Genomic DNA, 23,042 nt, shown 5'->3' with positions numbered 1-23,042 from the left:
CATATATATCTCACCTCTTCTTTATCCATTAAAGCAGAGGTTTTTCATTTTGATGAAATCTAGTTTATCAGTTCATTTGTTTATCACTTGTATTAGTTTCCTATGGCTGCTATAAAAAACAAATGTGGCATCTTAGAACAACACAAATTTATTATTTTTATTATTTATTATCTCGCAGTTCTGTAGTTCAGAAATCCAAAATGGGTCTTGTAATAGGCTAAATGGGCTGAAATTAAGATGTTGGCAGGCCTGTGTTTTTTCTGGAGGTTCTAGGGGAAGCCTTTAAAATAGCTTCTAGAGGCTGCCTATATTCCTTGGTTTTGGCCCTTTTCCACTTTTAAAGACCTTTGCTATTAAATTGGCCCAACCTGAATAATCCAAGATAATCTCTTTATTTTAAAATCAGCTGATTAGCAATCTTAATTCCATCTATATGTAAGATAACATATTCACAGATAATCAGGGATTAGGATTTTTCTGCCTACCACATTGCTTATGCTTTTGTGTTATATCTAAGAAATCATTGCCCTAAGCCAAGGCCACAAAGATTTGCTTCCACATTTCCTACTAAAAGTTTTATAGTTTTCACTGTTATATTTAGGTCTGTGGTCCATTTTTAATTAGTTTTCGCTTGTGGTGTACAATAATGGTCCACTTGCCTTCTTTGGCATGTGGCTATCTGCTTATCCCAATACCATTTGTTGAAAAATGCTGTAAGTCTAAAATCAAGAAGTATGATTCTTCTATCCTTATTCTTTTCCAAGATTACTTTGGCATTGGGGCTCCTGGCTGGCTCAGTTGGAAGAGCATGCAGCTCTTGATCTGGGGGTCATGAGTTCCAGCCCCACGTCAGATGTAGAGATTACTTAAATAAATGAACTTAAAAAAAAAAAGATCAACTTTTCTGAGACTTTTTCATATCCATGGTTTAGGATAGTTTCTCAATATTTGCCAAGAAGTGGGAAAAAGTCAGCAGAGTTTTTTTTTTTTTTTTTTTTAATTGGGATTGCAGGGTTTCCATTGAATCTGTGTAGTGTGGATTTCTGCTGTCCTAACATGGGTATTCTCATCTATAAGCTTGGAGTGTCTTCCTTAAGTATTTTCTTCTTTTGGATGTTATTGGAAATCAAATTTTAAAAAAATTTGCCTTAGGATTGTTCATTGCTAGTATATAAAAATTTGAATTTTGTATGTTGATCTTGTGTTCTGCAGCTTTGATAAACTTATTTCTTAGGTCTGTTTATCTTTTAGTGGATTCCTTAGTTTTTTTATATTTAAAATAGAAATAGTTTTACTTCTTTCTTTCCTACCTGGATGCCTTTGGAGTTTTTATGAGAAGTCAGCAGTCATTCAAATTACCGTTCCCCTATATGTAAAATATTGTTTTTCTCTGGCTGCTTTTAATATTTTCTTTTCATTTTTGGTTTTCAGCAATTTGATTATGTGCCTAAATTTCTGTTCTGTGTTCTTTGAGCTTCTTGAATTTGTATCTGTCCCATCTCTTGTCTTACCTATTGTTGACTCCAATTCACATATGTCAGATCTTTTGCTATTGTTCCATGGGTCCCTGAGGCTCTGTTAATTTTTTTTCAATCTTTTTTTCTCTCTGTTCTTGAGTTTGGATAGTTTCTATTAATCTATCTTGAAAGTCACTGACTCCTTCCTCAGTTATTTCCATTTTGTTTTTAAACTGTTTAGAGAATTTTAAATTTCAGGTAATTTTCTTTTAGAGTTTCCATTAGTATTTTTATAGTCTCTGTTTTTCTGCTAAGATTTTCTCCTTTCTTTCATTCTGTGCACATATTCCTTTACTTCACTGAGCATAGTTTTAGTAGTTATTTTATTTTATTTTTAAAGATTTTATTTATTTGACAGAGGGTGGGGGAGAGAGAGAGAGAGAGCACAAGCAGGGGGAGCAGGAGAGGGAGAAGCAGGCTTGAGCAGGGAGCCTGACGTGGGGCTCGATCCCAGGACCCCAGGATCATGACCTAAGCCAAAGGGAGTCACTTAACCACTGAGCCACCCAGGAGCCCCTTAGTAGTTATTTTAAAATCTTAGTCTACTAAGCATAGTTTTAGTAGTTATTTTAAAAACTTGGTGTACTAATTCTAACATCTAGATTATCTTCGAGTTGGTCCCTATTGATTGTGTTTAGTCTTCAGACTGGGTTGCATTCTACTGGTTCTTGTGTATCATGTAGTTTGGACTGTAAGGTGGACAAATGTGTGTTATGTTTGGAGACAGGATTCTGTTCTATTTTTTCAGACAGTGTTGTGTTTTTTCATAAGAAATTATTTTCTTGAATTCAGTCTGCAAACACTCAGTACAGTAGCTCAAATTTCATTTCAGGTTGTTTTTGTTTGTTTTGGGTTTTTTCATCTTTAGCTGGACAGGTTGCAGTTTGCCCTGTGTGTGCGTTGTTCAGGAATTAGCCAGAGATTTGGGCAGGGAAACTTGAGTTGTTTTAAAGTAGCTTAGTTGGTGTCGGCATTTTTATCTTAGTTTATTGTTTTAGTAGAATTTAGAATCATAGTTTTATAAACTGAAAATAATAATAGGTAAATGATTTCCAATGTTTTATCTTGACAATTAAAAATAAGTTTCTTTTATTTTTCTCATTATTACAGATCGAGCTGGGAGCATCAGTACTCTTGATTCTTTAGACTTTGCAAGATATTCAGATGACGGTAACAGGGAAACAGATGAGAGAGTGGCAGGTGAGTAACATTGTAAAGACAGATTTGGATTCTTTGACATTCAAGAAATAATAAAGTGACATGAGGAATTCTCTTCCTTCTACAATTTGGTATGTGAATATAATTATGTAGTTATTACACAAAGTTATGTTACTAATTTATTGGCTACAAGGAACATCTGAACCCTCAACTTCCTCTTCCAGTTGTGGGGTGAGTTTCTGGTTATGCATACCTAAAATTTGCTGAGTTCTGCTTGTGACCAACAGTTTACAACCATGTAGTTCTCTAACTGGTGTAAAGCAGGTTTAAGTTAGCCATAGCTTAGTACAAAGTTAGTTGGACCTTGTCTTTCTCATTCCTTTGATCTTCCAAACCTGGGCTGATATTTAGGTGTTGTATATCAACACAACACTACTGATTATAAAAATTGGTTGAAAAACTTCTGTGCTGGCTGGTGTATAAAACTTTGTCTTGAGACCTCTGGGTGCTCCCTAGCCATCACAGCATCTCTCCAAAAATTTCCCTTGGCTTTCCTATAAGCCAGAAAATAAAGGGTTAATACTTGGTACAGCAGGGCCCTCCAGGACCTTGCTTATTCCAATTAGAAGACCGACGTTCTTTCTGAATGCTTGGTTATTCATACCAATCTCCTGTCCTCCCCTCTCCACCTTTCATCTGCTCTGCCCACATCTAATGAAGCCAGTTAGATTCTGTCCAGGTCCACCCTGGAAATTCAGTGTAGCAGCCCTGGCTCCTTTAGTGTCAACTGTTTCGTACTTGTCAGGTGCTTCAAAGCTGTGGCTATCTGTAATTGAAGAAATTCTTGAGTGCTTTGCAGGAATTGTAGTTTTCATAGGACATTGGCTCTTAGATGGGGAAAGCAGACAGACATCAGTTAGGTAGTTTGATATCCACCAGAATGGTGGGCACTCCTGGAGCAGGAGGGATGCAACATGGAACAGATGGGGCCCGTGGGGGCAATATGGTATCAGGGAGTACCCATAATGTGAATTACTTTCTTGACCAACTGTTGAATTTTTGTTCCATTTACTGGGACAAGTTTGTTACAGTCCACCTAATGTTTACCTGTCGTGGTCATTATGAATAAAAGTGAGTACTAATTTTTATGTAGCACTTGCTCTATTCTAATCACCATTCTAAATGTGTATTAACTCAATGACTTATAGAGTTGTCATCATCCTCTCCTCCCCAGGAGACTGAGACACTCAGAGGGATTATTTAAGACTTCAGTGGCAAGGCTAGAATTCAAATTCAAATGCAGATAGCCCAGCAACAGAGCCCACAACTGACTGTGCCATATAGTATGTCATAGCAGGAAGGACTAGGTTTGACCTGATTAAAAATGACATTTCAATATATGATTTTCATTCATTGTTCAAGAATAGAAATATTGAATAATTTTAAATCTCAGATGGTATTGTATGAGTTAGACAAAAAATGATGTAACTATTTTTATTTCAGCAGAAGCTAAGAGAGGATTCAACAGTGTAAATAATAGTGATATCAGTTGAATGGGGAAATCATTGGAAGAGTTTAATGTGGCTCCCTATATCAAATCATGATTTAGTCATAAGCATTATTTATTGACTTGTATCAAACAGTAAATCACATCAGTTTTATCTAAAAATTAACAAATTAGATGGAAATTATTTGAATAATTTTAGGACTAATTTATCCTGCTTATTTTATCATTTGTTAAGTTGCATTATGTTATATAATTATGTTGTATATGTTAGATATTAGATATATTATGTTATATGTTAATATTAAATATATGGTAGTTTATTAGACTAACCAAATATATCTGGTTTTGTATATTGTATTACTGTTCAAACGGTTATATAATTAGAAAGTAACTCTTACCCAAAAGAGATCACATAATTATTTTCTTTCCTTTAATTTCCATTTGAAAACCTAAATTTTAGATTTAGTCAGATTTAAGAGGTTCATTATTCTTATTATTTAGGTATTTTAGTGTTTCTAATTCAGGGAAACATTATTGATATAAAAGCAAAATGTTATAACCAAGCATACCTAAGAATGAAATGTTATAAATATGTGGTGGTTTTGACCTTATATTTTTAATCTAAAGATTATACTCTCTCTCTAGGTTTGGGGAGATAAAGTAATTTTTGATCATTATACAGTGCTAATATGTAAATAAACACTTTTATCTTTATTGGAAAAGGGAAGGAAAATATATGTTACTACAAGAGAATTACTTTTTAGCACTCTTGTACCATAGCCTGTAATTGAATCAAATGTGTGATACGTGGGTGAAACTTTATGAAAAAGTTTCAATTAATCACAATTCCCATTTCTAAAAAGATTTGTGGCTCTTTGCTAACCATTGGTAGTAACTTAAAAGCTTATCTAAAGACCAATAATCCAGAAAAGATCCTGTCATCTGTGATTGGATCACCTGTAAACCTCACTAGGAAAGAATAGAAATTTCTTTATTAAATTTTTCTATACCTGTCTTGGGCAGAGGGAGATTATAGATAACACAGGTACTGATTGAGACCATTGTCCCACCACGTAAATGTAGGGTCTGCTCCAACCTTTATTCAGGGGCTGCTGTTTATAAGACAAATAGATACTATGTTTTCAGCATCATTCTTACCATCTTTTTCCCAAATTTAAAAATCTGGTTCTTTTATCAAGTCTACATAGGTTTTCCTTCAAAGAGGAAAACATCTCTAAATGAACTAATGTTTATTGAGCATCTACTCCGTGTCAGGCACTGTGCTGGGGTGCTTTGTATAAAATATTTAATCTTGTTAACAGTTCTGAAGAGTAGGTCATGATATCCTTATTTTATGCATCAGGAAACTGAGGCTCACCACGATTGACAGATTTGCCTAGTAGCCTCCATATGATAAGAGATCAGGATATGAACACATAAGTTTTTATTCCAGAGCCCACAATATATCTTTTAGTACCAGGCTGTAGCTTTGACCCATCTGTACATTCCTGTGGGTGGATGGCCAAATTGTGTCTTTCCCGTACAAGACTATTTCAACATAGTCATTTTCTTTTAAAAGAAGTAAATTTTTAAAAAGCTTTTCATTTTAAATATTTTCCATTTCTGAATTTAGAAGTGTAAATTTTCACATAAAAATGATTTAAAAAGTGGTAGACACCAAACCAAATTGAGCTTAACCTAACTGAACTTTCTGTGTGTTATTAAAGAAATCTAGTGTTACTTGGTGCATGTACAGTGCACCTCTTAAGTTTTCAAGTTCTCTTAAAGATAGCAAGGGACATGCATATTCTAAATATTGGGATTGCTATTTTTTAAAAATTTATTTTAGACATTCTGAGCATCTGCTATGTGTTAGGTACTAGATATAGAAACCTGAAATAAAGTTTCCACTCTCAAGAAATTTGTCCTGAAAAATGTCTGTATCTGTAATATAAATAAATGTACAGTACTTTAGAAATGGTGGTAAGGACCTTGTTAATTTTGGGACCACCTATAACCCTGTCTCCATTTTACATGATCTGTCTTTTAGCATCAGAGTCTCTGAATATCCACTTATTCAATTAATATTTGTTGAGTGTTTATTCAGTACTCAAGGTATTAAGCTGTTCTGTTAACAATAATCAACAAAATAGAGACATGAAGCTTCTATAAAGCTTACATAATCTAGTAGACATTCTAAAATGACTTTCAGATTTTTGCCTGAGAAATAACCTGGCCCGTCCAATGATTAAGAAGCAGCATCAATAGCCCTCTCATCTCTTTGCTATTGGCCTGCAACATACATATCCAGATTCCTGATGTATTTCTCCCCTAGTACAGATATTTGTACTTAATATAAATTAGTAGGGTTTTTTTTGTTTTTCTGTTTGTTTGTTTGTTTTTCTTATTTTGAGCCTTACTTAAATCTTTATGATTTTAAGTGAGGTAGATGTTCAAACAAGGCTTTAAAGGCAACAAGCTTTTAATATGGCTGAAGGGTGTTATAATTTAGGTGATAAATCATAAAGGTCTGAACTAGGATAATTGCAGAGACAATTGAGATGAACGGTTTTTTAGTAGGGGGTTACTCAAGGGTTGGAATATATGGCTTGGACATTTAATTAATGTGGACTGAGTAAGCACAAGGGATAAGTGAAGAGTAATTTCCAGGTTTCCTGTTTGGGTATCTGCATAGATAGTGGTGCCATTAGTGGAGAGAGGCTGCAGGAGGAAGGAGATTTGAGAGGAAGATGATGAAATTCATATAGATAGATCAAATTCAAAACTTATGAGACACTCAGGTGGGCATGTCCTAGAGATAATTAGGTAGGTCTGTATCTTCGGGAAAATGTTTAAAGATTTTTGAATCTTCGGAGTACTTGTCAAAGTTAAAACCATAAGGCTGGATATCATCCCGGTGGGGTATGTAGGGTAAGAAAAGGGCCAAGATGGTACCCTGAAAAACACCAGCTTTGAGATGAGTGATAGAGGAATCTGTAAGAGAACCTGAGTAGGAAGGACAGTAATAAGATTTTTTTTTTCTTTTAAGGTTTGGGGAAGAGGATTTTTTTCCCCCCACTAAGATGAATATAGAAAACTAAATGTCTATAAATAGAGATTGCTTCTTGCTTCCATTCGTTTATTTTTCACTATCTACTCACATGCCTAACAGTAGTATTCCTTTCTGAAGTCTGTAATAGGCAGGAAGAAGTCTAAACCCAGGAGGGGTGGTAATGTTACTGTCTTAGGCTTTTAATATCATTTTTAGGAATAGATTTCTATTCTAACTTACAATCTTAAAAGAATTTTCCTATTTCTTAGACCTGTTCCTGGGATAATAAATATTAAAAAATGGGGAAGTGGTATTTTATTATGAAGTCAAATCACTTTATAGTCAGAAAAAAATAATCCAGGAAATTCTGACTTGAAAGAAGATGGTTTCATGTCCACTCTGGCAAGGACCTTGACTCAGCCCTGTTGATTTAAACTCTTCAACAATGAACAGGAGTAGCAATAAAAAAGTACTTAACTCTGATCAGAGTCATGTCAGTTATGGAAAAAATTTTCCAAAATAATGTTTTGAGTTTTGTGCCAAGATGATCAAAGACTAGCAAATATTTCAAGATAATACAGTGATATATTGATTGGGGCTACAAGGGATTGATATTTTTTTCTGCTTTGAAATTTAATACTTTACCTTTCATGTAAAGGCATGAGAACATGATCTTTAAACACTCAGGTACCTCTGATAGAATACCAATATTCCAACCCCTGTTGGAAAATAACAATTTCAACTAATCTAGAGCTGCTCACACTGAAAATCATTAATTATTTTGGTAAGACTGTAATATGTAATATTAGAATATACCTACATCTTTGCAGTTATTAGTTTAATTCCAATAAAATTGCCGTCAGTAGGGTTAGACTGTTAGTAGAGGATTGAGGTAGTGAACAGTTGGGTAGTTGGTTCCTACGGTGTTTTTTTGTTTTTGTTTTTTTACAAACATACACATCCTCAAACATTTTTATGAAAAATTAAAATATTCAAAAAATACTTGGAGATTGTTTGGTACAATGTATCTCTTTACAGGATAATTAATTTTGAGCTTTAATCCAATATTTTTTAATAAAGAAGAGACAAATTCATGTATGTGTGAATATAGCTGTTCAGACCTTTCTTGTGAAACTTTCTCATGTAATTGTAATTACTTGATCATACTGTGCCTTTATAGAGATGTGCTATAGAGCTTCAAAGATATGCCTTTGTCTTTTAAAGTCTATATTGTATATTAAGAAACATGCAGCAGAGTGAATTCATTTTGATAAGCACTATCTTTTCAAAGCATTGGTAATTTTTAGTGACATTTGGCAATGTATTTGTAGATGTGCATAAAAATATAAATTCTTGCCGTCTGACATGGGTTTTTCTGGCTTTCTGTGCCTTGATCATTCAATGTTTTGCTCTTAGTCACCTAAACTTTTCACCAACTGAATTTGAGTTTTTCACAGTTTGTGTTTTAACCCTTTTTTTAATTTATTTTTTTCATATTTCTATCATTCTGGCGCAGGCATTTCTGATCTGCAATTGTTCTGTAATATGTCTTAGTAAATTGTAAGTGATACTGAAAGCATAATATGTATACTGATTTTACCTAAGGTATGGTTAAATATTTTTAGATCAAAATCAATTACCTAAAGCTTTGAAATTAGAAAAAAAAAAAGTAAACCTATTTTGTACTTACACACTGAATGTGTGCAGTCTGACTTTAAACACAAACTCTGTTTCCAGAAGTGTAAGTTTTAGGGAAAATGTTCTAACTTTGTTGCACAGAAATGTTTGCAGATCAGCATTGCTAACTACCAAAAAAGAAATCGTAACATACATGTCATCTGACTTTTAGTTGTGCCTTCCTGTTGCTGCAGTGAAGTTCTGTGCATCAAAATAACTGGCCTTCATGTACTAGATGTGATTCAATTACATCTTCAGTTTTTAATGAAAATATGCAAACTGAGTGAATCCTAATTTTTCCATGTATTTTTATAGCTTTATTGTCTCTGATAGCATCTCATTCGCCATCTTCTTTTTTCTGTTTATTAGTCAATTAGGAAAAAATTGCCATCTTTAAATTTTTTAATTTGCTAGTTGTTATGCAGAACTATTTAAATACCATAATTTTGTTTAATATCCAGTTGTGACAAAGATCACTTAATTTTCCCAGAGCTTTACTTCATGGAAATGGCATTCCCCCCCACAGCTAAGCTTGCTTTTTCTTCAGAGCAATATTTATATATTTTAAAGAAAGTTCCCAGTTAAGACACATTTAGTTAAATCTTGATCGTGGTGAAACATTTTAAAGAGCTTTAAAAATGTTTCCTCAGTATTCACGTTTATCTTATCAGTAGCAAGAGAAGTCTTTGAGTTTCACTAGTTAGTATCTCTTATGAAGAGATTATCTATTTGGAAAGTTATCAGAAACGTTGAAATCCTATTTAATTTTACTTAGTATTCTTAGGTACTATACTTTTAGAATTGTACAAATCATTTACTTTAGGATGGTCTTAAATAGAAATGAAAGAACAAACTGTTTCAACCCTTTGGCTTTAAATGAAACCTAAAACCATAGGAACATTTTTTAAGATATGTATTTAACATATCTATGCTTGTTTGTAGATAACATAACTTTGTTTGTAGAAAAACTTAAAGCCATCCCAACATTTTTAAATATTTAAGCCATGTTTCTTCAATATCTTAATGAAGGGATATATTCACTAATGTTTCTGTATATTGATTTATAACAATATTCTAGATAATGCATTTAAAAATACTTTTTCTTTTTTAATACTAAGGTTTTCTTTAAGTATATTTGCTTGGACTTGATCTAAATTTTTGTCTTTTCCCCTAAAATTATGTCACCTGAAAATATTCCATTGCATTTTCTTACCTACACTGAGTGAAGTACAAGCATCCAGATTACCAGTATTTTTATTTACCTAAATGAGAGTATGCCATAGATTTTATTTTTAAATAGAGCTATTCCCTGTCAGACAGCTAGAACATTTGGTTAGCAGTCCCCTGAATTCTAAAACTATGGAAAACATTCACCAGTTTGCTTGCAAACCAACTCTGCTGCATGCGTTCACAAATTTCATAAAGATTGCATGCTTTCTGTTTTCAATACAAATTGTATTTTTTTTTCATACCCATCCTTGCTTTTTATTTTTTAATTTTGTTTCCCTTTTCTTGGTTGGATGCCTGTGTGTGTTTATTCCAAATCCCTGTCCAGTCCTGGAGTTTGAACTACGGAAAGCCAAGGAGACCATTCAGGCCCTCCGAGCCAACCTGACAAAGGCTGCAGGTGGTGTACATAAAACTTTTTTGAGACTTTTTCTACTTTGACAATGTAGAAGTAGCTGAAATATTTTCAAATGTAAAATAGTAAAGTGTTATTTATATTTTCTTCCACCAGAACACGAAGTTCCTTTACAGGAACGAAAAAATTACAAATCAAGTCCTGAAATTCAGGTGGGTGAATGACAGAACTAAAAGTATCTTCCACATAAAATGGTAGCACAAGTATTGAAGGAAGGAAACTTATAGTATTGTATCTTTTATTTTGCCTGTAGGAACCAATCAAACCTCTTGAAAAGAGAGCTCTAAACTTCTTAGTCAATGAATTTTTATTGAAGAATAACTACAAGCTTACATCAATAACCTTTTCAGATGAAAATGATGATCAGGTACAATTTTTTTTTTTTGACAGTGATTTGTTTCCTTTTTAACTTGTAATCTATTTATTTTCTCTTTTATCTAGTTTCTTTAATTTTTTAAGTCCTACATACGGTAAAATTCTGTAACACTAGTTACCAAACACTTCTCTGCCCATGCAGTCTGGTATTCTTTTCGTCATGCTCCCATTGCCACACTCAATTTTGTCACTGTCTTACTCCCACTACATCTGTATCTCCGCCTTCTAAATCTCTCCGTTTTCATGTCATGCATCTCTCCTACCTACTGCTTTAACTCCTTCCTTATCAATTCTAAATTTATAAGCACTCTCAACTTTCTTTTTAGCTTATCCTCCACCTGCCTCTCCAATATTATCTTTTGCCTATTCATTATAATCTTGCCAAACAGAAGGGCTTGCATCCCCCTCAACATATCTGATTCCTTCAGGGTTTTATGCTTTTGTTCATTCTTCCCCTTGTCTCTGAAATAATTAGTTCCCTTATCCCTTCATTGCTTTGTGCCTTATAAATACCTAAACCTTTTCCAAGAGAGTGCACAGGTCATCACCTTTCCAAAATCTTTCCTTCTACCTCAAGACAGAAATTGACTCCTTTCTCTAAATTCTTGACAGCTCTTTAATTATAATATCTATAATACTAAGAGTACCTGTTTATGTCCTCACTTGAACTGTGAAAGCCCCTGAGTGGAGACAATATTTTATTCCTTTTTCTAAGCACACAGCAGATATCTAATAAATGTTTGATGAATATAGTTAGATAAATGGACATTTGAATAATATGTGTAATAGTCATTTAATAACTTTTTTAAAAAGCTTAAGTTTGTTTAGTTCTTGTTGTAGGCCAAGCACTGTGTTAAGATCTTAATATACATTTTATTTTATCCTTACAAAAACCCTAAGAGGTGAGTATTATATCCATTATACAGATGACCTGTTTAAGTTTCAAATTAATTTATAACAGTGATAAACAGAGACAGATATGAATTTCATCTTGGGTCCAATTTCTCCAAAGCCCCCATTTTTAATACCTGCCTTATATTTGCCTCAGATTTAAGCCTCAATAATGGGTATTCTCATTATTCAAATAAAGCTTCAAAGGGACACCTGAGCGGCTCAGTCGTTAAGCATCTGCCTTCAGCTCAGGTCATGATCCCAGGGTCCTGGGATCGAGCCCCTCATCGGGCTCCCTGCTCAGCGGGAAGCCTGCTTCTCCCTCTCCCACTCCCCCTGCTTGTGTTCCTTCTCTCGCTTTGTCTCTCTCTCAAATAAATAAAATCTTAAAAAAAAAATAAAGCTTCAAAGGAGTAAGAATGTCACATTTAGAACATTCAAATGAATATGCCATAGTTTCTCAAAGAGGGTTTCCCAAATAAATTATAAATAAATAAGTTACAAGATATCAAATTAATACTAAATTTTGATGTATTAGAGAAAGAGAGAATGGTAGGACAATATATTTGTGTGTGATTAATTACTCTGGAATTTTATAAAGCTCTTCAAAAAATCTTTGCTCATGGAATGCTTGAGGTGCTATGCCTTTTTGTACTTTAGTAATAGAATTGTATTAGATTGAATTCAAGAGAATGTTTCATACACAGCAAATCGAAGAATAGCCATTTGGATTCTGAAAATTGTAAGAAGCATTTTTAATAATATAAATTAGATTCAAACAGCTATCGCAAGAAGGCAAACAGATTAAATTGCTTGCTTACCCACCAGAGATTACACTAAATATATATAGGTTAGAATAATAAAGGAAGAACAAAATTAATGCCATCAATTAGTTTACTTATAAATAATGGGTAAACTTATGAACTAAGATTTTCTTAATGTAGACATGTTGTATGACTTCATGCAAATATTTATGTTTTACAAGCTTGAAAGTTAACACAATCTTGAAGGTTAAGAGTTTGCATTTTTGAGAGACTTAATAACAAGATTGTATGTGTAACATTTTGACATCTAAGACAGTTAAATCTGTTTACCTAGAATATCAGGAAACTTATAAGAATAATATCATATACAGTGGAAGATGTAAAGTAAGTTTAACAATGATGTTTTCTCACTTGGAACATACACTTTGAATTTACAACAAAATTATGATTGTGTTAGGTTTTCAAGATATTAACTATAAGGAATAAAATGAGTCTCAAAAATGCAGGATAAAATTTCTTCATAGTTTTTAAAAAATATTATTATTTATCTTTTAGGATTTTGAACTCTGGGATGATGTAGGATTAAACATTCCAAAACCTCCAGACTTACTGCAGCTCTACCGAGATTTTGGAAATCATCAAGTGGCTGGGAAAGATCTTGTGGATGTGGCCAGTGGTGTGGAAGAAGATGAATTAGAGGCTCTTACACCAGTTTTAGGCAGCCTTCCGCCAAGCCTTGAAACTCCTCAGACTGTAGAGGTGAGCAATATTAACTAACTAGTCAAGTCCACTAGAAGTATTTAAATTGTGTAAAAGCATGCTATGAGATCTTGAGTTTCTGTTTTTCTCCCATTTTGATTTTAGAACTCCTTGCTAGTACAGAAATTAGAAGATAAAATTAGTTTATTAAATAGTGAGAAATGGTCTTTGATGGAGCAAATCAGAAGACTTGAAAGGTTAGTACTTAATCATCATTTCTAAAAAACCTCTTAAAGTTTTTAAAGAAACTGACAGATTATATAAATATATAACATAATATTTCAGTTGAAAGACATAATTTTTCATATTCTAATACTTCTGAAAGAAAGTCTTATAATTGTTTTAAATATTTAATATGTTCTTTTTCCCCAAAAAAAGTAGTAATCATGTAATTGGTTCCCCATGGTTGTGTCAGTATTAATAAAATAACTCCTTCACACTAATGTTGTAAATATTTCCCACTGATTATTTCATTTAATTCTTACTATAATCCTGTGGGTTAGATGAAATTATTCCCATTGTGCAAATACAGAAAAGAAGGCTAAATGCCAATTCAAAGTTTATAAGGTCATTTTTATGCTTCATTGGTAAGAGTTTGTAGTTATACTTTTAGGTATATGAAACATTCCTTTATGTAGTACAGAAAAGCTTAAATCAGTTGCCAAACAATTTTCTATTAATATGTTTTACTTTTAATGCATGAAACCTAGTATGAGGTTTATGCTATTGCCAAAGTTTTAAGAATATAGTTGTTCTCTGATAATTTCTCTTTCTTTCTACAGTGAAATGGATTTCCTCAAAAACGAACACTTCACCATCCCAGTAGTTTGTGACTCTGTTCAGCCTTCTTTGGATCATAAGGACTCTGAAGACAGTGGACAGAATCCAGTTATAAATAGCTCAGACAAGCAAAAAGACCAAGATATCCATCTTTCAAAATCAGATGAAGTTGATTCCACTATTCCTAAAGAGAATTTCCCAAATTCTGTCCCCAGGAGAGAAAAAGAAGAAATGCCATCTTCTTCTCCATCAAGTAAAAACATAGTCCATTTTGATAAACCTAACAGGTTAGTATGCAACCTATGTTTTGAAATGCATCTTTCAGCTATTTAATACCTTGCCAAACTGGAAGAGCTTCATTTCTTATTTTGCAGGTCAGATGTATGAATTTTTACATTTGGCATGAACTTAACACATAGCAAGGTACATGTCTCAAAAACATATCACAAAGTAATTACTAAGTTCAATTACATTAAAGAGAATTAAAACATAAATGGGGTAGCTTCTAGCTTAGCAAAGTACTTAAACCCATAAAATAATATGTATGTTCTGTGTGCTGTAAACTCTTGTAACCAGTGATTTTTTTTTAAAGATTTATTTTATTTGAGAGAGAGAAATAGAGCGCACATGCACAATCGGGAGAGGGAGAGGAAGAGGGAGAAAGAATATGAAGCAGACTCCCTGAGGAGTGCAGAGCCAATGCAGGGCTCCATCTCACAATCCTAAAATCACGACCTGAGCCAAAACCAAGAGTCGGACACTCAGCCTACTAGCCACCCAGGCACCCCTAAAGCCAGTGATTTTTACCTTTTCTCTGTCATTAACAGACTCAGTAGAAGATTTTGGTACTGCATAGTTACCAATGTAAATAGGGGAATTGTTTCTGCTCGTAGTCCTTTTTCCTGTGTCTGCTTCCATTACTAATACTGTATTATTAGTATTCTCTTGATTCATTTACTTAATTTTTTTGGGTCTGTCTCAGTGATTGAAATCAGATGAGATAACAGTGGTACTTGCCCTTTAAGATCAGATTTTCTAGTGGAGAAAAAATATAATTTAAAAAATTTTTAGGTTGTAAATCATTTTAAGAAAGGAATATCTACTGTGCTCTTTTTTATATTTTAGTTCTAAATTCTTTCTGTATCCTAACTTATTTCATCCTCACAAATATTCTGTGGTGCAATTCTGAGCCACAAGTCATACTTCCTCCTTGTATTAAACAGAAGGATATTACACTTAGTGTTGGGATATAATAGGAAAGTATGACTGATTTCTTTTAGACTTAGAGGCACTCATTATTAGTAAGAAGTATTTGATTTTTTTTTTAAAAGCAAATCTTTCCACTGATGAGCCACAACTTTTTGTATACCTACTAGCCATATTTTTCTTTAGGTATTGGGGAGGTTACAGAGTTGAAATAGATACGGCCCAGTCTTCAAGTTGCATTTTTTCTAGTATGGATAAGATAGAGTCATAAAAATCTATGTTATGATACTCAACAATAATGGCATTTGTAATAGTTCTTTAGTGTTTAGGAGTACTTCCATATATCTCTTTTGGTATGCAAAGCTACTTTCTGGAGAAACGTGGTTGTTAAATTTGTTCAACTAATTTTTTTAGCTCTTAACTATGTGCTAGGCAGTGTTAACAAGGAATATACTGGAAGGCAAAACATGCGGTAACCCCTTCAGTCACAAACATTATAGTATGAGAGAGACCAATAATCAGACAATCATAATAAAGTATGAAAAATAGTAATATAAGAGAAGTTCACCTTGCTTTGGAAACACACAATCAGGGCACCTAAGCTAGTCATCAGAACAGGGAAGTTTTCAGGGAAGAAGTGTCTAACCTGAGGCGTGACGACTAAATAGGAGTTAACCAAACAAAGAGGTAGGAGGAAGAGTGTTCCCAGTAATGGAGGATAGCATGTGCTAGGAGAATGCCACACGTGTTGGGGAACTAAGAAGAATTTAGTAAGGTTTAATCAAAGACTAAGTCATGTAAGCCATGTTAACTCATTTTAGAGAGCTGGGACATGGTAGGTATATAAGTTTTAGAAAGAATCCTCTAAGGTAGAGGTGATTGGAGGGTAGCAAGACGGGAGGAAAGAAGACTAATAGGGTGTCTTTTGGAAGAATCCATGTAAGAAATGGTTGAGGCCTGACTTGTATTAGAAAGAAGTAGGTAGAATTTAAGATAGTTAGAAGGTAAAAGCTTGATTGGATTTGGGGTGAAATGAAAGGGAAAAATAAAGGCTGATTTGTGGTTTCTGGGTTGGTTGATTAGATGGATCATGGCTATTCCACTGAAAGAATATGGAGGAGGAAATAGATGAGCAAATAAACTCAAGCTTTGGTACATTACTCCCTGTGATCATAGAAATTACTGAATGCCACTTTGTAGTGTATGCTAAATAACCTCTGTTTTGTAACTTTTAGTGTTAGCTCTTTTCTTTGTGGATTGAACACATAAAGCACAACTCATAGTCATATTTTATGAATACTACTACATAGAAACTAGTGTCGTTTTAGAGATACAAATGTTTTAACCTCGTTTTTTAAACATAAATAAGCTAATATTTTCAGTTACAAAAAAAATACACTTTCTTTACAATATACCGTGAATGTTGACTGAGCCTCTGCTTCATTTATCTTTAATTTTTACCTGTTTTTTGTGGGTTTCTAATATTAAGGTTTATCATTATCATTAGAGAGGTCTGCAAAACTTTAATTCCTGTCAGCAACTTTGTATCCACTGTTTACCTTTCTGGGACCAGAGAGAATTAGGGAGAAAAAAGTCCTCATTTCAGATTTTGCAAATACTTTCTGTAATCATTGACCTGTTCTACATTTCAGGTTTGATCCGTTGACATTACAGCTGTTCATTCACATATCATTAAACTTTTTTAAAATCAGTTATTGCTAATTTTTTCCCTTGTATAATTCTCTAGTGAAGTATCCTTCAAGTCATTGGTGGCTGAAAAATCCATTTAGCGTTTGTGGGGCAGTATTAATGCAGGTATAGTAGTTATAACATGCAGCTTACCTTCTCCTAAATGCCAGTGGTAACTGTTTGGTACTCTCCCCTTTTCGTCCAATTTTTCTTCTAGGAAATTGTCTCCTGCTTTCCACCAAGCTCTACTCTCTTTTTGTCGAATGTCAGCAGATAGTCGTTTAGGATCAGAGGTAAATTATATCATATATTCTTGGAACTTTCTTAAAATATTTGGTTTTTCTTAGTATCTCATCCAAAAACAGCTGTGATAAGACTCTATTTCAAATAAATATCTATTTTTTAAAATAATGCTCTAAAAAATAATTCCTAGAATTTTAAACTTTTAAAAAGGTATTTGATTATTTCTGTCCTTTGGATTAAAGTTTTGTTTAGTATCAAAGTGACCTTTTGTAGTCTATTTTTAATTTGTTATGTCTGACATATGGTAATTTGCCTCTTTTTGGTATAATTTGGAAACCAGTGTAAGTGTATATATTGTTTATATTTCGGTTATTTTTAGATTACTCCATTATTTTTACTTCATTAGGAGTGGTTATCTTTTTTTTTTTTTAAGATTTTATTTATTTGAGAGAGAGAGAGCACAAGTGGTGTGGAGGGGCAGAGGGAGACCAAGAAGCAGACTCCCCACTGAGTAGGGAGCCCCATGACGCTAGACGATGCTAGGCTCCATCCCAGGGCCCTGAGATCATGACCTGGGCTGAAAGCAGATGCTTAACTGACTGAGCCACCCAGGTGCCCCAGGAGTGGTTATCTTTGATTGCTGAGTTTGTTCTCAGATTTGTTTTCCTCAAGTGCTTTGTAATTATTGGAGGCTCATCCTGACAGGGTATTTTGTTATTTTTTTCTTTCTATCTTAATACTCACTTCTCCCCTTTTTAGTTGTTTTGTGGTTGATTCCACTCGACCTCTTGTGGGCTTCAGTTTCACAATGTCATTGCTAATATGAAAGAGCTAACGGATGATTTGAATACATTTCTGGCAATCCTCACAGCAAGACTGGGTCAGCCTCCAGGCCTCCTCTTATACACAGCTTTGCTCTACAAACTCAACAGTTTGATTGCCATAGGCATAGATTGAAGCTATGTAGGGCATCTTTTCAAGAATAAAAGAAAAACCACTGAAGCTACATCAGTCCTGTGTTATCCGTAGTTGTTCCCAGAACTGCAGCCTAGTAGGGCTCCTCTGATTCACGCTTGCTTCTTCCTGGTGTTTTCAACCCATTTCATGCTTACAGAAATGTTTATCCTACATGAGACCACAGTTCTTGTTGTTGATGGGGATGTCCTTGTTATTACCATTACCATCAGAAGATGGAATTTTGGATGGGCAGAGGTGGCAGGGTCTAAAACATGAACTTCAAGAACCATCATTCATGGAAGTTCTACACTGTCATCATTTATTAATTCTTTGGTTTCCTAGGTGTCTCGGATTGCAGACAGTGAGAAAAGCGTTATGTTAATGCTGGGGCGCTGCCTGCCACACATTGTTCCTAATGTACTGTTGGCAAAGAGAGAGGTGAGACACATAGAAGGGTTTTCATCCCAGTAATCTCATCATGTTGTCCATTTTCTGTCACTTTGAAGTTTAGTGTTATATTTTTATTTTGTTAAAGTCTATTACTTGCAATCATATTCTTACTTTTGTGCATGCATCTCTGCTCCTAGAGAATGGTTTTACACCTCTGTCAGGTGAGTTCAGTAAAACTGCATGGTATTCATGTTTTTCCAGTTTTGCTTAAAGCATCATTAGCTTCTGCAACACTAACTATTACTGTAGGTCCATTTATGTGCCATGAATACTGTCCGTTTTTTACATTACCAGTTAACTAATTTATTTTATCTCTGTTCTTGATATGATATGCTTGATACGTATTCAAAAATAGACCCTCTTTGTATTGAAAATTAACCGGGACTAATAATGTAACTTTTTTCCTAAATATACTTGTAGTGACCTATTATAAATGTTAGTTTTATTATATTTGTTTGTCAATAATCACACTTGTCTTACGATGATAGGATAGTTATAGTATTGACAATAACTTTTGAAAGTACCTTCTTTTGCTTTTCTCGTAGTTAACTCTGTTATTGACAGATGCTTAAAATATCTAAAATATAGTAGCCTCTGTTATGAGCCATACTGTAAGGAGTTATCTTTAGAGTTATATTTAGCCAAGAAAAGTTAAGTAATGTAATAAAAAGTTATCCATAATCTAATTTAAATGACAGTGGGTGATTTATTTGTAACCAAGTTTAATAATTTATTTGAATTATTCAATTTATAAAAACGACTTCTAATTCACAAAATTTTTTTACAAAAAACAGGGTAAAAATATTTTAGAATATATCCTATAAGTCTTCTATTATCTTCTTAATATTTACCACTGATTTCAATTATAATTCTTGGGACCTACAGTATGATAGGTACACAGTGCATTGGCAAAACCCATATAAAGCTTATCCTTAATTATCCGTTTAGCACAAGAAATTTGTACTGATCCTCAAGAAAACTTACTTGTAGAAACTTACATGTAAAACTTACGTTAAAAATTTTTATTCCTATAGGTGTTTTGAATTTAAGAAAAGATTTAAGACTGTTTTCTTACTGGTGGCTTTATTTTACCTAATATATAAAAATAGTTGTGAGATATCAATAACTGTGGAAGATTCCTGTATCTTGAAGGATCAGTGTCCAATTTCAGATTGTTTTGCAGGTCTGCCTGGCAGAATGGTGTTTGAGCTTCTTTTCCTTTTTTAGCTTGTAACATAATCCATGCAATGCATTAATGTTTGCATCCCTTTTACTATGTTTCCTTAATATAATCTTTAAAATAGCACAGAAACCTAATTGTTATGAGATGCAGTTTAAGCCTTATTTTAATTTTCCCTTTTTTTATCATAAAAGATTCTACCACTAAAATCTGATTGTACTGCATGAAGTATTTATAAATTTGCATCATCAGTAATCAGATATGTTACATATATAAATATATATGAAGCCATATATATTTATACATACACACATTTCGTTTGTGGTATGATGTTTACTTTTATGGCTGATTTTAAGTTTTTTGTATTTAAAAACTATATACTTATAATTTCATGAAGAAGTGATCGTTTATCTTTGTTTATTTATTTGTACATTACTCTATTTTATCAGAAAATTTACCATTTATAATATATCAAAGTTGTATTCTCTTGAAACTAAATTGGTAAATAATGGTTTGGTTTGAAACCAATCCCAGGGCATGAAAGGACAAAACTTTTATTTCATTTCATGCTTTGATATTAGATTACTTTTATTTAATATTTCACCTTAATTCCTTAAATATGTATTTTTAAAAAGGTCTTGTGATTAAAGGATTAATATTTTGATTTTTTCTTACTTTTCAAGTTTTATATAATCTTTTATCAGGATAAGCCTTTTATTAATATGTAAATACAATTAAAATGTCCTTCAGTAAACTGGTCATAGTAATATCTTAGCTGGTTAAATAAATAAATAAATCATTAGAAACATGATTTAAGGTTTTGATTAAGTAACACATTTACATGGTTTAGCTTCTTTTTAAATATAAAAAGATAAACAACAAAAACTCTTCCCCTGTCGCTGAGCCACTATTCCACATGCAATAAATGTTATAGTTTTTAGTAAGTCTTTTGCCCATTTTTTATTTAGGTTGTTTGTCTTTGTTTTTGAGTTGTAAAGTTCTTACAATTCTGGATATTAAACCCTTATTTTATATATGATTTGCAAATATTTCCTTCCATTTGGTAGCTTGTCTTTTCACATTTTTGAAAATGTCCTTTGATGGACATTTAAATGTTTTTCTTTTGTTGCTTGTGTTTTTGGTGTCAAATCTAAGAATCTATTGCCAAGTCTGAAGCCAAGATTTATCCCCTATGCTTACTTCTAATAGTTCTATAGCTTTAGCTCTTATATATAGGTCATTGATCCATTTTGTATTTGTATATGGAGTGAGGCAGGGGTCCAGTTTTATTCTTTTTGTGTGATTGTCCAGTTGTCCCAGCACTATTTCTTGAAATGTTTCCCCACTGAATAGTCATGGCACCTTTGTCAGAAATCAGTTGTCTGCAGATGTTTGGATTTATTTCTAGACTCTCAGTTCTGTTCTTTTGGTCTTTATGTTTAGCCTATGCCTGTACGAACCACACTATTTTGATTACTGTAGCTTTGCACTAAGTTTTGAAATTGGGAAGTATGAATTCTCTTTTTTTTCTTTTTGAATATTGTTTACCTATTCAAGGCCCCTTGCAGTTCCATAGGAATTTGATACTCTACTTTCATTCTGCAGCAAAGATCATAGAAATTTTGATAAGAATTGCCTTGAATTTATAGATCACTTTAGGGAGTACTGCCATTCCTTTTTTTTTTTTTTTTTAAGATTTTATTTATTTGTGAGAGAGAGAGAGGAGGTGAGGGACAGGGAGAAGCAGACTCCCCACTGAGCAGGGAGCCTGATGCAAGGCTCAATCCCTGGACTCCGGGATCATGACCAGAGCTGAAGGCAGAAGTCTAACCAACTGAGCCACCCAAGCACCCAAGGAGTACTGCCATTCTAACGGCAGTAATTCTTCCAACTCATGAACATGGAATTCTTTTCATTTATTTATGTCTTTAATTGCTTTCAGCATTTTTTGGAGTTTTCTGTCTAATCCTTCACTTCCTTTTAGTTTTTTTAAAGGTTTATTTATTTATTTTAGAGAGAAAGAGGGTGCATGCATGGGTGGGAGTAGAGGCAAAGGGAGAGAATCTTTCAGGCAAACTCCTTGCTGAGCACAGAGCCTAACGCTGGGCGTGATCCCTTAACCCATGAGATCACAGCCTGAGCCCAAACCAAGAGTGACATTTAACCTACTGAGCCACCTAGGTGCCCCTTTTGTTACTTTTTTTTTTTTCTTCACTTCCTTGTTTTAATTTATTCTTAGGTATTTCATTGTTTTGGATGGTATTGTAAATGGAATTTTCCCCTTAATTTCCTTTCAGATTGTTCATTGCTGATATATAGAAACAGAACTGATATTTGTGTGGTAATCTCTTACCTTGCAACTTTACTGCATTAGTTAAATTAGTTCTAGTAGTTTTTTTGTGGATTATAATGTGATTTTCTTTATCTGGAATAACATATCTGCAAATAGAGTTTTGCTTCTAACTTTCCAGTTTTGGATGGCTTTTATTTCTTTCTCTTGCTTAATTTCTCTGGCTAGGGCTTACAGTACAATGTTGAATAGCAGTGTTTTGAGAAAGCAGATATTTTTGTCTTATTCCTGATTTTATGGGGAAAGCTTTCAGTTTTTCACCATTGAATATGATACTGGGTATGGATTAAGGAAGATTTCTTCTTTTCCTAGTTTGCAGTGTTTTTATCATGAAGGGATGTTGAATTCTCTCAGATGCTTTTTCTGCATCAATTGAGATGATAATTATTTTCCCTTCGTTCCACTGATGTAGTATAATACGTTATTGATTTTTCAAATATTGAACTACCCTTGCATTCCTGGGACAAATCTCACTTGGTCACAGTGTATAATCCTTTTAATGTGTTGTTGGATTTGGTGTTAGTATTTTTTTGCACAGTTTTGCATCTAAAAATTCCTAAGATATATATATATACACACACTACTGAGAATTGTCTGGCCTAACATCCGGTCTATTCTTGAGAATGTTCCATGTGCACTTGAGAAAAATATATCTTTTGCTGTTGTCAGAGTGAGTGTTTTATAAATGTCTATTAGATTTAATTATTTTATGGTGTTCAGGTCCTCTGTTTCCTTACTGATCTGTTTAGTGGTGTATCCATTATTGAAACTAGGATATTGAAGTCTCCAAATATTATAGAACTGCACTGTATTTTTTCAGAAATATTTTGTGCATGTAAGCAAAC

General features: G+C 33.4%; 1 protein-coding gene across 8 annotated transcripts in view; it reads left to right on the top strand.

Moving 5' to 3' along the window:
• Positions 1–23,042, top strand: part of RELCH (RAB11 binding and LisH domain, coiled-coil and HEAT repeat containing) — a 112,853-nt gene that overhangs the window by 21,390 nt on the left and 68,421 nt on the right. For 3 of the 8 annotated variants that reach the window (XM_032422533.1, XM_032422531.1, XM_032422536.1), the window contains exons 2-11: positions 2,628–2,717; positions 10,467–10,538; positions 10,650–10,705; positions 10,807–10,920; positions 13,139–13,342; positions 13,448–13,539; positions 14,125–14,409; positions 17,235–17,310; positions 18,560–18,655; positions 18,805–18,828. In XM_032422533.1, coding sequence (XP_032278424.1) covers positions 2,628–2,717; positions 10,467–10,538; positions 10,650–10,705; positions 10,807–10,920; positions 13,139–13,342; positions 13,448–13,539; positions 14,125–14,409; positions 17,235–17,310; positions 18,560–18,655; positions 18,805–18,828 — 1,109 coding nt within the window. The remainder of the gene's footprint in view (positions 1–2,627; positions 2,718–10,466; positions 10,539–10,649; positions 10,706–10,806; positions 10,921–13,138; positions 13,343–13,447; positions 13,540–14,124; positions 14,410–17,234; positions 17,311–18,559; positions 18,656–18,804; positions 18,829–23,042) is intronic. The other 5 variants (XM_032422538.1, XM_032422532.1, XM_032422537.1 and 2 more) reach the window with 3 other exon arrangements.

This window comes from Phoca vitulina, unplaced genomic scaffold (genome assembly GCF_004348235.1).
Source record: "Phoca vitulina isolate PV1807 unplaced genomic scaffold, GSC_HSeal_1.0 scaffold27, whole genome shotgun sequence".
NCBI lineage: Eukaryota > Metazoa > Chordata > Mammalia > Carnivora > Phocidae > Phoca > Phoca vitulina.
The sequence above is the reverse complement of the archived record's forward strand: the minus strand, read 5'-3'. Positions and strand labels throughout refer to the sequence as shown.